The sequence below is a fragment of the Triplophysa rosa genome, linkage group LG1 (genome assembly GCF_024868665.1).
Source record: "Triplophysa rosa linkage group LG1, Trosa_1v2, whole genome shotgun sequence".
Taxonomy (NCBI): Eukaryota; Metazoa; Chordata; class Actinopteri; order Cypriniformes; family Nemacheilidae; genus Triplophysa; species Triplophysa rosa.
In genome coordinates this window covers 19,139,559-19,159,974 of record NC_079890.1, presented here as the reverse complement: position 1 = coordinate 19,159,974, position 20,416 = coordinate 19,139,559, and the positions used below count along the sequence as shown (strand labels likewise).

The following is a 20,416-nucleotide window of genomic DNA, read 5'->3' as shown; positions in this document are numbered from 1 at the left end:
CATGCATTACAGTAAATGTCAGATCTCTATTTTTCCAATATTGCAATGCACGACTGCTCATTGGGGTCTGGGGAAGCTTTCTTCTAGTGCTGTTGTTTGTTCTAGAAGGCGACCGCGTAGTGGCTAGCTTACTCAGCAGTCTGCCTGGCCCCACCTCATCCCTTTTAAAACAGGACTCCCAGAAAGCAACATAGACATTATCCCTGCACCACGCTGCCCCGGCCGCCTCACTCCAGACACATTCTTCAGCCCTGTGAATGCCATATTATGACTGTGGAGACAGAGGAGAAAAACTGGCACCTTTGAACATTTGTATCTGTGCAGGGAAACGGAAAAAGACATTCTGAAAAAGGCCGCTGTGAATGGGAGTCACAAAAGTCGTGCTGCTGTTCAAGCAGGCTTTGAACAGACTTAATGTTCACATTTTAAAAACAAAGTTTATTAGGTTCGGCAGTGAATGAGATTAAGCACAAAACAGTGCCAATAACATCAAATAATATGCTTTTAAGGTCTATTCTTATATATGACTCATGCATGAATGTTTGTTTATTGCCTCTAATTGATCTCATTTGTCATATTGTAGAAGCAGGATCTCTGACACAATGCTTCTCAGCTGTGTTTCTGCTGTGGTGTTTTTAACTCCATGGTGGGCTGACCTCACAGTGAACTGGATTTCTGAGTGTGGTGATTTTGGCTTAGCCAGTACGACTCCAATTCATTTTCAACCACCAGATCACCCATTCTAACAGTGACATGGGTTACACAGTTGAGAATCAAAATATCTATGTGCTCTGAGGTAATGGTAGAAATAAAGACAAATAGTTGCCAGATTTCACAATGCAGAAACCATGATCACAATTTTAATCGTCCAAGGATTCATATTTTACATAATAAACATTGAATTTTTCTTTTATTAAAAGATAATTATTAAACTTGAGGGGACTTATAACGGCTAATTTACTTCTTAGTGGTACATTTCTTACCAAAATATGTTCTACAGAAATAAGTCTTTCCTACATTCTGGCAAACTAAACAATTGTATGTGCCTACTAATGTAAAATGGTCAATCTGGGAATTTTTATGTGAAACACTTGAAGGGATAGTTCACCCAAAAATAAAAAAACTGTCATTATTTACTCACCCTGAGATTGATCCAAACCAGTATAAATTAGTTCCATAGTAGGGAAAATAAACACCATGGGAGTAAATGGGGGATGAGAACTGTTTGGTTACTGACATTCTTCCAAATATCTTCCTTTGTGTTCAGCAGGACAAAGAAATGTATACAGGTTTGGAACAATCTGATAGTAAATAAATGATAACAGAATTTTCATTTTTGGGTGAACTATCCCTTTAAGTATCTAAATCCTGTCAACAAAATAATTTTTGATAGCAACGTTTCATAAATCTTATTCAGTATACACAAAATAAGAGATTACTCTGAAAAAAACTGTTCAATCTATTTTATTACGTGGGAGAACATTTTGCAAGCTGCAAAATTGCCTTTTCTTTTTATTCCCATACAGTCTAAAAAAATACTAAGCATATTTGGGAAAAATAAAAGTCAACAGCAACAGAAATCATTCTGTCATCAGGTAATTATCTAAATATAATATTTAGGCTTCATTTTCTTTCACTATTTTTCCTTCCATTTAAATCTCTCAGCGGTCAATCTAACTGTTGGATTTTTAAAGTTCATGTACCTAAATATGTAATGCTCCTATGTATGCGATGTATACGTTTATGTGTGTAGTGTCCTTGGCGTGTAGACATATTGGTGTTTATTCCTAATCCTGTCTCTGTTTTGTTTCTCTAAGCACTATGTCTGTCAGCCCCTGTAGTAATTATAGTGAGACTGAAAGCCTGGCTCAGGACAGCCCTCTCCTTAAACATCCTTCAGACGCAACACTGCTAGACCCAAATCCTGACACGCAGCCAAAACCATTTCCCTGCCCCTTACTTCTTTCAAAAAATCTCCCTCTTTTTCTTTTCCTTCTCATCTGCTCTCTTTCTTTCTCCCTTCTAGCCAGTTAAAATTACTCCAAACCCGATAAGTGACTGCCTTCAAGGTGGTTTCTTTCTACTTTTTACTGTAATATTTGCTTGTCCTTTATCGTATCATTTTCAAGTATTACATGTTAAGTCCGGCAGGGTTTTCATTTTTTACAAGTATGAGCTATGTATTTTGTGCAGAAATAAGCCACTGAAGACGGTTCAGCATTTCCTGTCAATAGCTCTGTAGCTGAAAAATCAATATGGTCCCCAATGAGCCAGACACAGTTCTGCCGTTCATCTCCAGCCTTTATCATCTCAGACAACGCAAGCCAATGCCATTCTTCAATTTATTTTGATGGGAACAAAGTAATGTGTCTGTGTGTGTTTCTCGAAAAGTATGTACTGTCAAAATCCTTGGTAGTTTAGTTACATCATGGACTCCTGTCTCTCTATTTTTTTTCTGTTCTACTACCATGCATTTTCTGGTGATAGTCGCATTGAATCCTGTATAATGCATCTTTTAAACTATTTTCAGCACAAACATTATTCAACATTTTAGACTTTGTATTTGAATGTCAGGACAAATGAGATTCCTATAGCAAATAAAGTGTTGGGATGCAATCCATCCCCTGCCAGCTCTCTCTCTCTCTCTCTTTCTCACCTTCGGTCTCACTCTCTCTCCACAGGAGGATCGGATGTTCTCAAGCCTCCAGGAGGGCAGTCGGCCGGCAGACGGACTGGCTCCACACTAGACCGGGCATCTACATACAGCAAGACAGTTTCACTAACCTCAGCTAAACATGTTTGCTGCTGCCAAACATTCTCACACATACAAACATATGCACCCGCTTGTTATCTTATTTTAATTGACTCTTTTTATTTTAAAACTGAACTAATATTGATACACACGCTATGACTTTTATTATAATAATCTACACTGTTCTCCCCACAGGCCTAAAAAGATCAATACATAAAGTAATTCACTTTGGGTTTAATGGAAATATATGAGCCTGTTATTGATGGATATGACAGAATAATTTGGGTAAAAGAGTAAAGGTATTCAATAGACTTGCATGGCACATCCGTTTGAGATAGAACTTTTTGAGTTATTTTGTTGCCCTTGAGATGAAATAAGAATATCCATATACAAACACATAACATTCTGTCTTCAATAAACTAGTTAAACTATGAAATAAATAAAGTTTATTACCCTGTGAATCCAATTTTATGACTTATTGATGAGGTTTATACTACAGAAGACAATGAATTATGTGTGAACCACATTAGTCTGTGTTGTATACTATTTTTGAAGGCTAATTTTAAACACCATTCTTCTGCCATCACATCTATGTATCTCTCATCATCACCTGCTACATCATCATCGTCTCTCTCGCAGTGAAACCAGAGTGGGAGGCATTCCTTCTTAAAATGGCTCCCTGTTCCTCTTTCTCATCCTGTCGTGTTATCGAAGCAATGTGTCAGGCCTGTCATAGGGTCCCTCAAGGATAAAGTATCATAACTACAGAAATAAGTGTCTCCATATGATTAAGATCCTAACACCTCACGTCACGATTATACTAGCAAAAGCTCATTCATGACAATTAATAAAATCTTGAATTTTCCGACACAAATGATTATTTCCTATTTTTCGTAAAAACGGGTAAATGTTGCTTCTATTGTTGGTGGATGAGCTTGCATGTGTGGACGTACTCAATTCACCTGCTGCCACCTAGCGGTCTGTGTACAAACAGCATGTCAGTGAACCTCTCTTAAGGAGCAGGACAATCCTCTGGCATCGTGCTTTGGCGACTGGCCACGCAGCTAGTCAATATTTTCCTGGAAGACACATTAGATGGGAACGCTCACTGGAGCCATGCAACCTCAGATGTTTTCCTTTGCCGTTTCTGCTTCCATTCATGAGGAGTTGGAGCTCAGCCGAAATAGCTGTGTGATACATTAGTGATTTATAACTGTACTGTATTGTTTAATCTCCTAAATTATACTAGCAGACACTGGAAATGTTTCCACGGTTTTATAAACGCTGCCTAACCATGATGAATATTTTCAACCTGAGATATGTGGGAGATACGTTTATGCTCATCATAGTGTAACAAAATACTCTTTAACTTTAATTTATTACAAAAAAGTAGTCTATGTATTGTGTTTGGGAGGGTGAATATGTTAAAGGGATAGTTCACCCAAAAATGAAAATTCTGTCATCATTTACTCTGTATACATTTCTTTGTTCTACTAAACACAAAGGAAGATATTTGTAAGAATGTCAGTAACCACAACGAAGACATTTATACAGGTTTGGTCAATGTGAGGCTGAGTAAACAATGACAGAATTTTCGTTTTTGTGTGAACTATCCCTTTAAAGAACTAAAAACTTGCATTAGTTTGGAAATAAAGTCTGATGCTTAATAAAGAGTATCACGTGATCAGGCTATTTGTAATGTGTATTCAAGTAAAGACTACACTGTTCAGCTTCCATGTTTGCCTAAAGTCATATTTTAAAGTCTGTTATTTCCTTTCAAGAATATTTGGAGTTCTTAGTACACACAACAGTGTTTCACTGTGGATTAAAGGGCGTTTGTAAAGCCCCTTCAGACCCCACCCGAGAGCACCAGAGCTGAGCCAAGCCCTGCATCTCCTCACACTAAACTCACTCTGACAGACCAGCCTGCTGAGAAGAGCACTGTACGGGATTGGTAAATATTGCTTTAAATTGTCCTTCAAATGTCACTGTCATTTGAAATGAATATATACGGCGTTTAAATAAACATGAATAGACAGATGAATTAATAAAAGGTTAAACAAATGATGTAGACTTTCCTGTTGCTAATGTCAATCCTTTGCCACCAGATGTCGCTGACAAGCTAGTGTATGCATAAATCGCCACAGAATGCCTAGTATCTTCTACTACGTCAACTGATTCTTGATAACGTAGTTTTGCTGTTAAAACAAATACTTGTAGTATGTAATATTTATTTCCATGTAATTCCCCCTCCATGCTAAACAAATCTTTAAGTGTTCGGTTTCATGAAGTGTTGCGCAGACCGATCAGGTCATGACATCAAAGTACCGCGACAGCGATGTGACAGCTATGCTTTCGAATCGCTCTCGCGGGACTTTAATACTACACGGATATGTCGTAGAAACCCCAAATCTAAACTACGGGCCAACAACATTGCACGTGTTAAAGGCCTCATCGCCTTTACAAATTCTAGTCAGCGTGTTAATCCCTGTCATTCTGCCCTCAGAATGCGTTTTGCTCTGACTCACGCGTACTAAGACCGTCACACATCACACTCAGCACAATAGAGAAGTCAGACATCAGCACGTGAATCACAGTAATCCACACATGGGTGTAAAGTATTTGTAGGGCCCATATCAGTCATAAAATATAGACTGCCCTTGCTGGGTCTTGCACACTAACAGTCCATGTTACTCACACAGAAATACACAAAAGTGAGTCACTGGTGGTTTTGCAACACAGCACACTCCTTCAATAATACAAATCCAGAGTGTCACATTACATAACCTTGGAGTGTGGGCTGGTGTTGAGTGGTGACCAGATTTATCATAGCCCTCACAGCTTATCAATGTCTTTCTACAGACAATTGATGTGACATGATGGGTGACTGTAGCATGCAAATTAACTCAGCCAATCACATGTTTGGGTCTTACTTCTTGTTACCACAACACATGTTTATAGCCATGAGAAATGCTTCATTACATTACTTCAATTATCTTTTGAAGACAAACTTGGATCAGGTGGCTTTAAAAGGGATAGTCACCCCCAAAAATGTTTAAATCTTTCATCGTTTACTACTTACTGTCATCTACTCTCTTTTTTTCTGCAGAACACAAAAGAAGAAATTTTGAAGAACGTTGGTAACCAAACAACATTAACCCTATTGACTTAAATTCTTTTGACACAAAACAAAGAACCATTGAGACATTTATATTTTTCCTCGGAATAAAAAGTACTGTATAGGCTTTAATCGACTTGAGGGTGCAAAAATGATGAAAGAAACTTTCATCAAAATTCTGTCATCGTTTTCACCCTCTTGTCATTTCAAACCTGTATGACTTTCTTTCTTCCGCAGAACACAAAGGAAGATATTTTGAAGAATGTTGGCAACCAGCACCCATTCACTTGCATTGGTTTCGTATCCATACAATAGAATTGAATGGTTGCCAGCGCTGTTCGTTTACCAATTTTCTTCGAAATATCTTGTTTTGTCACAGAAAGCCATAGGCTACAGGTTTGAAATGACAAGGGGGTGAGTAAATGATGACAGAATTTTCATTTTTGGGTGAACTAAGGCCTGTGTTTGTCATATACAGTCTTATCACAATTACTGGTAAACAAATTTGTCTGTCGTCCTTAAAGGATGGGCTTGATCTCAATACGTGACTGAACTTGTGAGCCAACCATTTCCCCCTACCCATTCCATTGTTTATGGCAGTGATTGAGCAGTAAAACTTTTACTGGTAAGAAGGTTTTATGGACGTGTGTGTGTGTGTGTGCATGCGTGCTCGACAGGACAGTTCTATTCTGGATCTGTAGACAGATTGATGGATTTAGAAGAGTAAAAACCTGGATCATATTGTGCCGTGCTGCCAGGAATTTTCATTCTGTTGTGGTATGACGACTCTCCGCACAGCACCCTACTTAAGTATGCAATAAGACTTGCCATAATCACACCCTATGGAGTTGCAAACTTCTCAGGTAGGCTCGTAAACGTGCGCAGACACAGAAATGCACGCACAGCAGCTTGTTTAGATCTCATAGATTTTCATTGTTTTTATACCATAATAATACTTTTTCCCCTACACCTAAATCTAACTTCAATTATAACCCCTTGATATGGTGAAAAAAATGATTATTTTTAGTAAAGACCACTTAATGTCCTCACCAGTGTTTTATTATATTTGTAAGGACACTTTTTTTAAGATTAGGCCTGCACAAAAATAGCCAGACCTGTACACCCACATAAACACTTATACACATACCAGCACACACACTTCTAGCTCTTGGCAGGAGTATTTGTTTATCTCTCTGTACCTGTCACTCACAACATACTGGCACAAAGTCATCATCATGTTATAACTATTTTTCACAATGATTTACTGCCAGTGCTTTCCAACTGTGGCCTTCAGCAGTTAAAATATTTAACGCAACATACTAAACATTGTAAAAAAAATACTTGAATGCTCTTTTTATACATAAATGGTACAGTCACTGATGTTGCCGTGCTGCTCAAATGATGTTTTCAGTTCTGTCAAAGATGCTGAACTGGACTCATCACCCCAGCTGTCCTTTATAGCACATCGGTAGCGGTATTGTGTTAAACACTGCTGATTGTACATGAGCTTCATCTTATCACTCCTAACACATGTCCTCCACTGGGACGTAGTTCAGCCCCCTCTGACCCTCTTTGCCACTTTGTAGCTCCCCAGGGTCTCTTGAGTCCAAGCATCCACAATACCTTCATCAACCATCAGATTGTATAGTGTCATTACTCATTCACGCAGCCATGCCTTTTGTGTGAGGCAATTCTTCAGACAAACGCATGCATGCACGCACACACACACACACACACGCACGCACGCACGCACTCACACACACACACACACACACACACACACACACGCACACACACGCACACAGAGACACACACACCCCAAGTCCCCCCACTTCTCTCTTTTGGAGCCCATCTGCCCCCTGCCCCCACACACTCTCAACTACAAGCCCCAAAGGCTCTGGACTTCATCCCTTCCTACATAAACATACATCCACACACCCCTGAACCAGCTGTCCTGATATTGAAATGCCTGAGGAAATAAACAGGTGCTGAGCTTGTGCCGGTCACCGCAGTCAAGCTGCACATGATAATACTCATAAGCTCCATCCTGCCACACGCTACCACACACACACACACACAGAGAGAGAGAGAGAGAGAGAGAGAGAGAGAGAACCAGCAAGATGATGTTTTTGTTATTCTTCAGATCCTCTGTGGAAATATTGGGTCATTTCAGAAAATGCACATGACATTTCAGGCCACATGTTTTTTTTTTACAATGCAACTGTTTATCAAAGTGTATTTATGTCTAAAGGATGCAGAAACTACATCGGATGAACAACCAATGTCATTTTCAGCACATGCTCTCCTGAGGGAAAATCTATTTTAGATGAGGTTTGAGTATATATTGACCATAACAATGTGGGAGGACGGGAAACATAGGAAACGCTGTAAAAACATACATCCGAGGTTCTTTAAAATTGATAAAAGAAAGAAGCTGAGGTCCAGGGTATTTTTAGCAAAGCTAGTGAACTTTTTTAGGGGTGTACCAATGGTGATAATACACCAGTTTAACTGGGTTCCTGTGACTCTGATGACCTGCACTGGAAATTGTTACAAATTCATAAAAATAGATGTAGTATAATTTAATGAAATCTGGAGAAATGCGATAATTGCAAAATTTGAAAAGAGTGAAAAAGCATAAAACTGCAAGACAGCCCTATTATATACAACAGGTTTTCAGATGGTTTTCACCATGGGCATTAATATCAGGATCAATTTGATAAAGATCAATCTAGTCGAAGCAGCTATGCACTTGTGTTTGGATTTTGTATGTAACATCTGTCTCTTAGCTGAGCACACTTCTTTTGTCGCGTCTGACCTTAAGATCCCATTGCATATGCTTATGTGTGCATGTGCCTAAAGATGGTGGCCAGTCTCACAATATACTGTGTAAACAAAAAACACATCAACATCATCTATAGTATTTTTTGATAATACAATACTAAACACAACACTGAATTAAAGATCAGAAAAAATGTTATTTCAAGCCATTTTTCTTTATGTATTCGTTAATTAACCTCTAACACTGTTAAAGTGATAGTTCACCCAAAAATGAAAATTCTGTCATCATTTGGCCTACTCACCCTTTTGTCATTTCAAACTTGTATGACTTTCTTTCTTTCGCAGAACACAAAAGAAGATAGTTTGAAGAAAGTTGGTAAGGGAACAGCACTGGCCCCCATTCACTTCTATTGTATGGACACAAAACCAATGCAAGTCAATGGGGGCCAGTTAACAACATTCTTTAAAATATCTTCTTTTGTGTTCTTCAGAAGAAAGAAAGTCATACAGGTTTGAAATGACAAGAGGGTGAGTAAATGATGAAAGAATTATTATTTTTGGGTGAACTATCACTTTATGTGCAGTGAAATCTCTTCACACCTATTCTCAAAAATACATATTTGTTGTTGTCCATTTCAATGAATCTCAGTAAATAAAGTGTTTGTGTGTGTATATGTTTATCTCTCCTACAGTAGCGATGTGTATAATTGCATGTTGTTGTCATGCTGAAAAAAGCAGCCCATGCCCAGTATCAGATTAATTAAACCCTGTAAACTCAGTTCAGTGGGATATCCCCCCCAGCCACTTGATTCTAAATGAGGCAGAAGGTAATTTTGGGGGTTGGGGGAGACCGAGAATGTCCTTCTTTTCTCTGCTGAGAATTGCAATTTCTTTTACAGAGTCTGTGAATGATAAGTAAGCTTTTGTATAACTAACTTGTTTCCTGTGTGTCACTGTCTAATAGTGCTGATTGGGCTTGTTTTATGAGTGTTTACAATGGCACAGGAAGAGGTGTAATAAAACTGTTCAGGAAGTCCAGTTTAACTCTACTCATATGATACACACACATTTTTGATATATGTTGCTACACTGATTATTATTTCATTATATAAGTAACATCAAATTTTCACCATTAAAGAAAAATATCATGTATGCAATGTGAACAATAACATTATCAGACAGTTGACTAAACATTTACAGTTTTACATTAACAAATACTTGTGTAACTCATGCTGGTTACTTTCTGATCATGACAAGTTTGTTACAATGTTCTACAGTATCGACAACTTAGAAAGGTACTCGTGTGAGTATTTTTTTTTAAATTTGTCAGTCAGACTTGTAGCAATACGTCACAGAAGCCGCAGCACAGAGTGCAGCGGATGACTTTAAACTTGACTAAACCGCACTTTTACCTGTTGACGTGTGGATGCGCAAACAAGTACGCTATATTACCAACTGAAAAAATGTACTTATAACTCTAATTAAGTATGTCTATTTTATCCCTCGCAGAACGCGTTGCCCAGACAGGATATAGGGTACTATGTATTTGCGCGGAGTGACACGAACAGCCTTGTTATGTGCTGTGTGGTAGCGCGCGCTACGCGCGACGATCGCGGGAGACAGAGACGGAGCGTAGCTGAGCGCTGAACTTGAGACCGCGTCCCGGTCACGTCTCAAGTCCCTTTTACTTTCCTCATTTCATTATCGATCTCTAAACCGCGTATTCTTACTTTCCACTCTCGGATTACGTTGACGATAAAAAAAGTGTAGCAAATATCTCTCCGAGTTGCGTGCGAGACTGCGCAATAGAGAAACGTTCAACCGAATCCAGCATGTCCATTTTACCGTTCACTCCGCCGATCGTGAAGAGGCTCCTGGGCTGGAAGAAGGGAGAGCAGAACGGACAGGAGGAGAAATGGTGCGAGAAGGCCGTCAAGAGTCTGGTGAAGAAGCTGAAGAAGACAGGACAGCTGGACGAGCTGGAGAAAGCCATCACAACTCAGAGTGTCAACACCAAGTGTATCACCATACCGCGGTAAGGGCATTTAAAACACCCCATCCATCATTTACATGCCGCATACTCGACTTTACCAGTAAAAACATCGGCTTGTGGTAATGTGTTTACTGCTTTACTATCGTGATTTTGACAGTACACGATAGACAGATCTCAAACTGAAGCAATAACACCTTCAGTCAGCATACTAAAGTTAAAGCAGAGGAACCCCTGCTGTCTAGAAAGAGCTAGTGACACAAACAGCATCTCCATCCTCACGCGTGGATTAACATTCGTCTGCTTATATTATTATTTCTGTTCATTTATTGCAACTATATACTTGAATTAGATTTGATATTGCCTTTTCTAGTGTTGTCATTTAGCCTACTGTCTGACGAGGTTATATAACACGACCTTAATCTGGGAAGCGCTGAAGCTACTGTATCTGGGGTAATAAAATGGGTTTATATTGTAGATGATGGTTATATTTGGCGCAGGATGTGCAGATATGTTATTTTCATAACTGTATATTGTTAGCTGTGTGATGGGGGTTTTGTTGCAAGTTGTTTTTTTTTCAACTCAGTTTTGCAATGACTGGTTAATCTTGTTATGTCACAGTCTGATGCTGGCCAACTGCTCACAGTCATGCTCATATGAGGCACTTGAGTGTTAGCCATATATATATATATATACAGTATATGTTGGTCCTTATGCAGTACTTCAATAGATGACATTCTTTCACTATGAACACAGGTGAGGCTTCAGAAGGTGTAAAGGCATCTGGTACTGTATACAAAACATACCTATACGTTAGGGATGTGTATTGGCAAGTGCCTCCCGATACGATACATATCACGATAGATGGGTCACGATACAATATATTGCTATGTATTTCGATACGATACACATTTGCGATATATTGCAATACTTTAAATAGAAAGTGTAAAAAGTAGAGCTAGGAATGCAACATGCTGTGCACCACCTGGGGTTTTCTGTAAGGATAAGTGTAAAAACATCTCTTACCTCTGCAGAGTGGTGCATGGGCCTTTAGATCAGAGGTTTGGGTTCTCAAACTGTGGATTGCGCCCCTCAAGTGGGTAGCACAGGGGAATAAGGTGGCTCACGCAAGTCACTTGGCTGTTGTGGTGCATTACAGTTAAAACACTGAACATGGGCAGTATAAAACCTCTGGTTCATCCATGCTGTAAATGCGCTGGTGTCACATCCGTGAAAGCACAATAAATGTCATTGTTACTTTTCTTAATAAACTTTTTGTTTAATGCACTGCAGTAGCCAAGTGACTTGTGTCATGACTTGCGAAGCCTACAAACAGCATTATTTTATATAACTCATTACTCCATGACTTATTTTGAAAACCAAAGCACACCCACACATCAGCTCTGAGAGCTTGAAGCGTTCTTATATTTTTCGCCATGCTCGCTTCCACTTACTTTTGGCCATATGTACAGTATATGACATGATTTTAAAAAAATATCGATAGTAGAGGTATCACTATCGATACACTATCAAATTTTTTTTTATTGCGGCCGATAGTTACATGTATCGATACTTTTGTACAGCCCTACTATACGTCTATCCTTATCTAAACGTCTTTTGATGTATTCAAATTATGTGTGTGTGTGCCTGCTTTTTGTTTTTGAGGTGTGATGTGTGCTTGAGAAGTCAAAGTATTGTAAATGTTTACTTTTCAAAATATATAACATACCTGGAAAGGGCTCTAATACATTACATAGGTCTACTGGTTGTTTTTTTTCATGGTCATGGAATGCAGAGGTCTATTTATTTAAAATAAGAGATATCTACAGATTGAGTACAGGCAAGCATGACATTTATTTGTATTTCTAATACAGATCCATAATAAACCATTTTTGTTAACATTTTATAATATGCGAATTTTGAGCAAATGTTGTGTGAAGTAATGTTTACAAATTGTGTATAGAAAATAATTCACAATTGCTTACGCATATAAAGTGATCAAGTACTCGGATTGCAATTGAACATGTTTAGTTTTGTAGAGTTAAATTTATTCATACACTAAAGGTGGTTAAACCCTATTCAAATAAATGATGTAATGGCCACACAATCGTATCTTTCTTTAGAAAAACAGCATTATAACGATATGCAGTGAAGCTTATAGGTGAGGACCAAGGGACCAGATTCTACAGAATAACTGTGCTGGAAAACTTCTTGAGGGATTTGAGTTTTTTCATTCCTTTCTTAAATGTCATTGTTAGTTTGACACATTTGGGTTGCCTGACTGAATGTGCTGTTTACTAAATCGGCTTGCACTAGGCTTAGCTACGAACTAGAAGATGCCACGAAGAACCTTACGGTCGCATCACCGTAGGCTGCATTTTACAGTTTTACAAATCGTCCCTTGGAGTATTCCTTCCCAAGTTTAAAGTTTGCTTAATTGTGTGGTGTTGGTGGGCTGAGCAGCTGTGGCCTGAGCCTTGCAGTGCTGCTGTGTGTCCTGTTAAGAGAGGCTCGTAAAAAATCTGTCATAATCTATTTTTACCCGTCACTATGGTGCAAGCAAGGTGATATTGCGTGCTAATTAGCATGTTTGTGAAGTCATCGTGAAGTACATGCGTTCTTTGAACTTATTGTATTTTAATACCCAATAAAGCCGAAGTCGTTTATATATTTAATGTTTCTGTTGTCAGACATAAAATACTAATTGCAGACAAATGCTTATATGTCCAGTCAGTAACAATGACAGGTGTTTGTACACTCTGTTTTGTAATCATTCATTTATTCACTTACAAGTAACTTTAAGCTGCTGTTAGGTCATGAAAGGAGAGGCGCAGAGATACTTTTTTCCCCACTCACTGAAAGTTAAGGTTTATCCAAAATGACGCTAGTCCTGTCGCTCTCTGAAGGAAAAAAGTCTGTAAACACTGCACCACTGGTTTGTGCGCGCCTGTGTGTGTAAGAGAGCCCGCGACGAGAGGGTCTGATTGAACGACAGATGCACGCTTTGCAGAATCAGATCCAGAAACAACACCACAAACAACGTTAGAGATCGCTGTGATATTATAAAAAGTGCAAAAAGATTCCGGTGAATTTTTGGTTAACGCGAACTCTGGTCCTGTTATGTTGGTTGTTGTTTCCAAACATCAGTGAAAGGAGGGCTTGCAACCAGAGATCAGGCTGAGTCACCAAGAGTGAGAGAAATTCTGAGCCTGTGGCTTTGTGGTGTGACCCACTGGTGCTTCTCTGGTTAAAGGAACCATAACATGTGACGAGTACAACTACTGGGTTGCGTATAAGAGTATTGTAACATACACTTCTTGGTTAAAGGAATAATTCACCGTCAAAATGAAAATTCTGTCATTATTTACACATGCTCTTGTCATTTCAAACCTTTACTCTGCACAAAAGAAGATATTTTGAAAAATGTTGGTAACAGAAACTGTTGGTCCCCATTGACTTGCATTGGTTTTGTGTCCATACAATAGAAGTGAATGGGGACCAACGGTTTTTGGTTACCAACATTTTCCAGAATATCTTATTTTGTGTTTTGCAGAAGACAGAAAATCACACCGGCTTAAAATGGGTTTAAAATGACAACAGGGTGGGTAAATTATGAGAGAACTTTCATTTTGAAGTTGAACTATTCCTTTAACATGTATTGATTTGCTTTGTGTAGGTTTATAAAAGCTATAACTCTATTTGCAATATAGCATAACCATGTCTTACCAACTTTTTTCTTCATTTAAAAGTAAGGCACAAGATAAAATGACTTCTGAGCGACAGTGTTATAAAAATCAGAAAAAACTATTTCTGAACTGCTTGGTCGTTTGGTTTGGTGTAGTATAGTATTTCTTGTTTCTTTAAGTGTGTAGTATGCACAGACTTTCCTATTATAAGATTGTAATATTCAAAAAGAAATCAAAACAGTTAACAAAACAGTTCTTGGTTCAGACCCAATGAATCGGTTTAAATCTTAGTCATTTTTCCATGGTGTTGAAGTAGTTTAATCTCTATAAACCCAGTTTTCAATCCAGCACTCTGCAGTCACATCTGTGAGACAACACTCTACCTCACTCTGCTGGAAGATCCAGATTCTTCAGTCATTACCACTTGCTTCTAGACACATGCACCTCAGTTCGCTTCCGGCCACACAATCCTGTCCTGCCCTCACATGCAGTTAACACTGAAAGCCTGTTTGAGCCTGCTCGAGATTGAGAGACAGAGAGACAAAGATGAAAATCAGTGGAAACCATATGATGATAAGTGTGGAACTGGACATAGTGGAAACGTAGAGATAGAAGACACAAGACAGATTGAAGTTGTTCAAGACAGGATACGAAAAAATGTAATTTACCACAGACTTACACTTCCTTCTCCTGACTCAGGCCTGTCATACACCTGTTGAAGCCCTATTAGAGTCTTCCTGAGAGGATGTCTGCTCTGTGTATGTGCAGCACGTCTGTGTTTCGAGACGCCTGCAATATCTCACCCTACAGTCTTTGTTTGCTTTAAAACTCTCCTCACAATGACTTCAAAGGCAGCTGAACTGTGAATAAGAACTGCGGTCCATTGTGTGGGCACATTCGACCAATTTCCCAAACAAGTCGCATATCAAGAAAATATATGTGCTGTGGTGATAGACTTTATTGTTTCTAAAAACTGAAAGTGTCTGTGCCTTAAAGAGATGTCTGGCTTTAAATCTGGCATCTGAAACTCTATACAATATACAGCGATTCAAAGGCGCTTTTGACAAACCAAGGCGATTGGATGTCATTGGCTTGTGCCGAGGGTTGTTTTCTTTTGACCGGGGTAATGCCTTCAAATGCCTTCAAAAGCTCCAACGCATCTGAGGGAAGCGAGGCTGTCTGATGATTCACGGTTTTCGTGTGGCAGCTGATGGTAAGAGAGTGAAAGAAGGCATGACAGAATTTCACAACACTTAGAAGTAATGGCAGAAACTGACAGTAAAGACACTCGCTGGTTTCAGAACTGTCGTAGTCATTTATCGGACGCTTTTATCTTTATAGTGACTTACAGTGCTCTTGTTACAGTGACAGCCCTGGAGCAATCTGCGGATATTTCTGTTTGTTAAGGGGCGATTGTTCTGTTTGGGGGATGTACGAAACTTCATATTTTTAAGATTCACCAGTCCTTACATATAGGGCTGTGACGATGGCAGTTTTTTACCACCGCGGTGGTAATAGACAAATCGACCGTGGTGGTGCGGTGGTTGAAAAATATATATTATTTATATAAATAATATTTATATTATTATATTTGCGCGTAGCAACCACATGACGAGTGGAAGAGAAATATAGACCTTATTTAAATACTTGAAATTGTTAAATACTTGAAATTGAAATATGATATCTGAAATAAATGAGGATGAAACATCCGTCAATGTTTAACGCGCAAATCCATCAGTGAAACGGCACACTACAACATATAAAACATTTAAATAAACATCAGTAAATAATGAAAACTTAAATGATATAAGAAAGCTAAATACTAAATAAAAAAGCTCTTGTTGCAGTAACTTCAGTCAGTGGCGTATTAACCCTTACAGTCCTTAACAATTCCATTTGAAACAAACTGTTTAAACCTACATTGGCTTTCCTATTCAGATTGCCATAAAAACTTTACTTTTTCCGACTCGTTGATGTGAAACTTACTTGTTGACATTGTCCAGATTAAAATGAGTACAGCTGCACTAAATGCGCGTTCAGAAGATACAGGAGCGCAAATGAATAGATGTCTCTCCGCAACCGCGGCAAAACCTGCGCTCGCTCCGACAATAAGCAAGCGGGTCATAGCCAGTTTTGATTTTACGTATCTGTTCATTTCACAACAAGATCCATTGCAAAACCCGCAGAATAACCTGGGTTTTGCCGTGCAGGCCCGCGCTCGAACGCACCAACGGAAACGTATGCCAATAATTTCTGTTAATGTAAAATCTTTCAAATAAAACCATCCACAACTGAAAGGCTACAACTAGCAATCGTTATCGCAACTCTCATATTTATTACACCTATATTTGTCAGTGACGTGCACTACCGCCGGTGGCAGTTCGCCACCGTCATGGCACTTTACCACCGCGGTGGTGTGGTTGTCACGGCCAACGTCACAGCCCTACTTACATACTACATAGGCTGAACAACTTGTCAACTAGTCCTAAAGGTGCTGTGTGTAATTTTTTGGAGGATCTTTTGACAGAAATGCAATACAATATACATAACTATGTCTTCAGAGGTGTAAAGACCTTACATAATGAAGCGTTATGTTTTTATTACATTAGAATGAGCTATTTCTATCTATATACACCGCGGGTCCCCTTGCATGGAATTCGCCATGTTGTTTCTACAGTAGCCCGGAACGGACAAACTGCTCTAAAGAACATGTTTCGTAAATACGTTATCTCCTTCAGCAAAGAAGCGAAAATGTGATGACATCTTTGTCCTGTGAGAGCCGCCGTAGTGCTTCAAAAGGGATGGGTGGAGTGAACCGTTGGTTGCAATTCGAAACCTCACCACTAGATGCCGCTAAAACTCCCACATTGATCCTTTAAAGAATCCCTGTATATTTAATCTGACTGGTTCTGGGTTTACCTGAGGATTGAACATTTCTGATGGACATGAGATGTATTGTGGCATTCAAAATGATCTAAATTGAGAGCAACCAAACAGGAGAATTTTTATACTGTTTATAACTTTACACGCTGTTAAAAAAAGCACAACTTTCGTAGTAAACATAAAAAAACAGTGCCCAAAGATGCCGGTTTGAGTGCGTGTGGCATTCATGGCTGTTCTTCATAGAAACTTTCCAGAGAGGGCTGTTGCGTGTTCAGCCCAACTGTATGTGTACACCCACAAAACTTGTGTTTATGTTTGTGTCCTGTTTGACTGATAGCGTGTCTGTGGGTGTTTGTGGATTACTGAGGGCAGTAGAGTAGGCCTGAAGAGCCCAATTGATGGAGTAGAGCGAGTGTGCCAACTGACTGCGGTTGTGGTGAGGATTAGAGAAACAGTTTGTCGTTTGTGAGATTGTGCGTCTGATTTGTTTTATTCTCTGTGCTGTGGAAGTGAACTGTGAGTTATGTATATGTATGTACAGACATGGTTGTTTTATCTTAAAAGTGTCTTTGCATTGAAAGCAGGTATTTGAGTGTTCGTCTCATGTGTGCATCTCTCCTGTGTGTGTGTGTTGTTTGAGGTGGGGTTAGTCAGCACTCAGGAATGCTCCGTCTGCCCAGGGGAGGGCGTGGGCCGCTTCTGGGTTTGTGGTTCCTGCCGGGGTTGAAGGTTTAGAAAAGCTCTGTGCCGCCTCCATATCTGCTGGAATAATAGACACTCTGTACAACAGACAACAAGACTGCTTTGTGCTACTCTGTCATCACTAACACTACCGCTGACCCTCAGACTGTTTCTGACCACCGTGAGAAAATAGCCCTTCTTCAATCGTGAGCTCTCTGTGTGTTTTTTAGAAGAGCGCTAGTGCAGACTTTGCGCAGAATGTTTTGAAGTTTGTCTAAGAGTTTGAGAAGACCTGCTTTAATGTCTGCCACGAATTTACACTGACACTGATCCAAGTTAATCGCTGTAGCCTTCAATTTCGCAAGACGGTGGTTTTGGGCTGCGTTTTAATGAGGCTGCTCGATGGGCTTGGATCAAAGTAGACTGAAAATGCATGTCTTAGATCTTATTGGTGTGATTTATTAAATGAGCATCATATGTATTGATCTGTGATCACTGGTGTAACCCTAATGAACAAAACTTGGGAAGACATTGTGGCTTTGGTTGTTGATATATAAACACATTATGGGATAGCACGTCTCTGTGTTTGTCTTTATGACCTTGATTTTGCTTATTGATTCCCAATCCTATCGAATCCCATTTTCAATTCCAATTTGACTATGAAGTTAAACATTTAGATATAAAACTGTATGGTTATCTTGATTTCCCTTGATTCAGACTATGCCAGTTTCTGCATTTTTAGACAACAAATTTAGCTTCAGGTTGTATTATAAGAACACAACAATGCTTTGTCACAATTGTGGTGATATCTGTGGTATTACTACAGTAACAAAAATGCTCTACAGTAACAAAGAGCACTTTTCCACCATCGCGCCGAACCGTTCTAAGCCTGGTCTGGAATGGTTACAGTTTCCACATGAGCCTGGCTCGGCGCTGCACGATTAGGAGAAAGAGCTAACTTTGTTCCTTGGTTCAAAATTATGCCCCGTTGTGAACACAACAAAAAATGGGTACTTCTGCCAAATGGTTCTGGAACTGGAAGTACAAAGGAAGTTCCTGTCATATTGCGTCATAAAGAAAAAGACAAAAAGTAATCTTGAACATACGCAGGAACCTGTTCTCGATACCTAACTCTATTCTATTTTCAGAACCCTGTGAATGTTACCCAGAAATTAAATATAAGGATGTATAAGTTCTTTTTGGAGCCATTGTATTTTTTCACCATTTTCATATTATATGTGATACCCTCACAAAAGGGCAGAAAATCACAACGTTTTTATTGACCTTCACTGTTCCTTGCTGGCGGAACAATCTTCCAGACTCTGCCTGATCAACCATATCCCTCGCAATAAACATATGATGGGAACATGGAGTTCTGAAATTCCGACAATAATTTTTCATAAATTTTTCAAGTCTTTTCATGTCTTCAGTACGTCATATGTTTCTTTGAGATTGGTTTATGTGACATAAAAACAACACTCTTAACAACACTCCTAACTTAATTTCCCAACTTTACTCACATTTTGCACTCGGCAAGTGTTCATATTTAAATTTTGATGATGATTGCAGTGTTTCTGCTAGAGTTTTATGCTCCCCTGCAGAGAATGGGCCCCTATAACCACATCCAACCACCTGCACATGGACCCCCACAGGGCTCTGTTTACTTGGGCAGGGCCTTAATGACTTTAGCAAAGAAAGGAAAACCAAAGCTTTTCAAAAAATAATATTAGTTGATATTTTACCCGCACTCACATTATGATAGGATAAGCAGGTCCGTGTATATACATATAAAGTTGAATTTAAATAAACATTACACCAAATGCAGCCAGAGGCTAGAGTTTCCATATGAATTGAGTTTCTTGAAGTGTACATGTATTTAGATGTTTTTCCAATCAGATTTTATGCTTTTATCTGGCAGCTGGTTTTGTCATGTAAACCAGTCAGTCCACTTTTGAGTATATGCTTGTACTAACGTAAAAATACAAATGTAAAAAGAAACTTGAGGTCATCAAGATTTTTGTTCAGTTGTAACTTAAAGGGGCAATGAATTAAGTCCTCAATTTTAACCCGAGCTTTTGTTATATGAGAGGGAATCGTATTCAAGCGAACATCCTGTAAGTGTCAGACCTGAAAACGCCCTTGTTACTGAAATTACAACTGTTATTGATACCAGGCCCAGCGAACGCTGGGTCCTGGAATGCACCTATAGGTTGAACACCGCCTCCAGAGAAGAATATCAACGACTACTTCTCTAGCCCCACCCACTGGTTCGCACATGACAGTACTGAAGTAGTTGCGCGGAACCAGATAGAGCGAGCAAGCAATAAACATGCAGTTAAAGATCGCAAAATATTGCGCAGTCAGTGCCTGGTTGTGAAAGAACACAGTCGCTGCATAACCTTCCTTCGGATTCCGAGATAAATAATGCTTGGTTGAAGCTTATTTTTAAAGACATTCCAGCTCACGTGGGTAAAACGCGGATTCCTTTGTGAACAAGCCACAGATCGATGCTGGATTTGTGGAGA

General features: G+C 39.2%; 1 protein-coding gene across 1 annotated transcript in view; it reads left to right on the top strand.

Annotated features, from left to right (window-relative positions):
* The first annotated feature begins 10,243 nt into the window (after positions 1-10,243).
* Positions 10,244-20,416, top strand: part of smad3a (SMAD family member 3a) — a 31,575-nt gene continuing 21,402 nt past the window's right edge. The window contains exon 1 of the mRNA XM_057333088.1: positions 10,244-10,686. Coding sequence (XP_057189071.1) covers positions 10,484-10,686 — 203 coding nt within the window. The 5' untranslated portion in view covers positions 10,244-10,483. The remainder of the gene's footprint in view (positions 10,687-20,416) is intronic.